Source organism: Dipodomys ordii, unplaced genomic scaffold (genome assembly GCF_000151885.1).
Source record: "Dipodomys ordii isolate 6190 unplaced genomic scaffold, Dord_2.0 Scaffold4, whole genome shotgun sequence".
In the NCBI taxonomy this organism is placed as follows: domain Eukaryota; kingdom Metazoa; phylum Chordata; class Mammalia; order Rodentia; family Heteromyidae; genus Dipodomys; species Dipodomys ordii.
In genome coordinates, this window is record NW_012267220.1 from 3,417,024 (window position 1) to 3,419,075 (window position 2,052).

The 2,052-nt window shown below is 41.1% G+C and overlaps 1 protein-coding gene across 1 annotated transcript in view; it reads left to right on the forward strand.

The window, feature by feature from the left end:
* Msmo1 (methylsterol monooxygenase 1) overlaps positions 1–1,509 on the forward strand; it is an 11,630-nt gene extending 10,121 nt beyond the window's left edge. The window contains exon 5 of the mRNA XM_013023680.1: positions 422–1,509. Coding sequence (XP_012879134.1) covers positions 422–619 — 198 coding nt within the window. The 3' untranslated portion in view covers positions 620–1,509. The remainder of the gene's footprint in view (positions 1–421) is intronic.
* Positions 1,510–2,052: the final 543 nt, after the last annotated feature.

Here is a 2,052-nt window from a genome sequence, read left to right on the forward strand (position 1 = left end):
CTCTACACTTGAGTGAGCCACAGCACCACTTCCAGCTTTTTCTGCTTATGTGGTGCTGAGGAATTGAACCCAGGGCCTCATGCATGCAAGGCGCAAGCGCTCTACCACTGAGCCACTTCCCAGCCACACAAAAGTGATCTCAGGATTTATTACTTAGCCCCCTCTCTTTCATTTCCTGATACTCCATTTGCATAGATTGTTTTAGGTTTCTGAGCACAATTTTCTTAGAGTGGTTTGTGGAGCATTCACCTTTTTCCATAAGGCCTTTTATAACCATGTCAGAAATAAGTGAAATTAGGCAGGCATGGTGGAACATTACTTGAACTAGTTAGTGAGCACATGACTGTGAATTAAAATGTCAATTAGCTGAGATGCATTGATCTGTTCCACAGTTCAGTAATCTTCATCACTTTGACAATCTTGCAGTGGCTATGATATTCCTCTCAACCCACTCCACCTCATCCCGTTCTACACGGGCTCCCGGCACCACGATTTCCACCATATGAACTTCATCGGAAATTACGCGTCCACGTTTACCTGGTGGGATTCCATCTTCGGAACTGACGCTCAGTATAACGCCTATAATGAAAAGATGAAGTCTAGGAAGAAGATGGAATAACTCTTTTCTCAAGCCTTACCAAAGACACACATTCCCCTGAATTGAAGCTAGTAGCTAACATTGCTTCTGGAGAGCAGAAATCAGCATGTGTCTTGGCTGCTAAGTGATAGGGAACATTAACCACCTTCAATTGTCTTCCTGGGGCCTTTCCTACTTCTACGAGGTCTGTATGTGTAGGAGTCCATTTAAGTACGGTTTTTGTGAGGGAGTCTTAAAGGCCGTGCTTCTAACCTTACAAAAGGTTTGAAGCAATGGAAAAAGTATTTATCTGTCTTTTCCCCAGTACTGCCAAAGGCCTGAGATTGGCATTAGTCCTTAAATCTTCTAGATATGTATGCACTGGTCATTTTGGAAAACTGGCAGTAATTACATTGGCCTTTTATTTGGCCTTAAACATTTTTACAATTTGCCTAAAACAAAAATATCATGAATTAAACCCCATCAGCCAATTCAGTGGGTGATTGGAGCTATGAGGTCAGGAATCACCAATACCAAAACCTTCCACTCGTGTCTGGAGCTGACCGAATGAAAGTTGGGATGACCCTCTCTGGAGAGTCATTTTCAGGTACACCACTGGCATCTACAAATTCAAGATTTCTGACTTAATAAAAATGTATTTTAGTCTAAAAGTTTTTCAGACTTGATTTTTTTTTTTTTTGTAATTAAGGTGCTTTTCTGCTATTTGCCCTTTCATTTTTGTATATCAGGTTTTCATTAAAACTTAGAGCTAGAACTTGAGCATTTGTGAACTGGTGTCCTGTGTTTGCACTTTGAGCTCTTGAAATAAATGTGATTTTTGTCTATCTGATTTCCAGTTTTGAAACGTAAGCTTGTCATGTTTTATTCTTATAAGGAAAAATGCAGGTCATTAAATTATTCTATAAAAGGAATGATTCTGATTTTGATGCTTCCTTTGTTACTCTGATGGTGATCTCATTGTGTGGTTATCAGAGTTTGCTTTTAGTTTTGTTTGAGACCAGATCATAACCTTGGAGCCCAGACTGTCTTCCCACTGTAGATTCCCAGCCGCCTCTTAAGAAAGGGGATTTCAGGCCTCACCATCACACCCAGCCATCAGGGTTATGTTTTGGGACATTTCATTGAGCCAGTGAAGATAGAAGATACGTCTTTGAATGTTTTCCAGATAGAAGAATGATTACAGTTGTGAGCCAGTGAACCTGGCGAAAGTCAATGTTTGTAATAGCATCTTAGGGTGGGAGTGGCAGTTCAGCTGCCCATTGGATCTTTGGATGGAGAGGTAGCAGTCTGAAGTGGTATATGCTGGAGAGCGGAAGTGATTTCTCTCATCTGAAAGAAGAGGAAGACCTTGGGAAGAAAGGCAAGAATGACAGGCCCAGGTGAGCACCGGATCCTTGAAGAAATACAGGAGTTTTGAGTCACAGCTAACTTTTCTTTCTTTCTTTCCTTCCTTC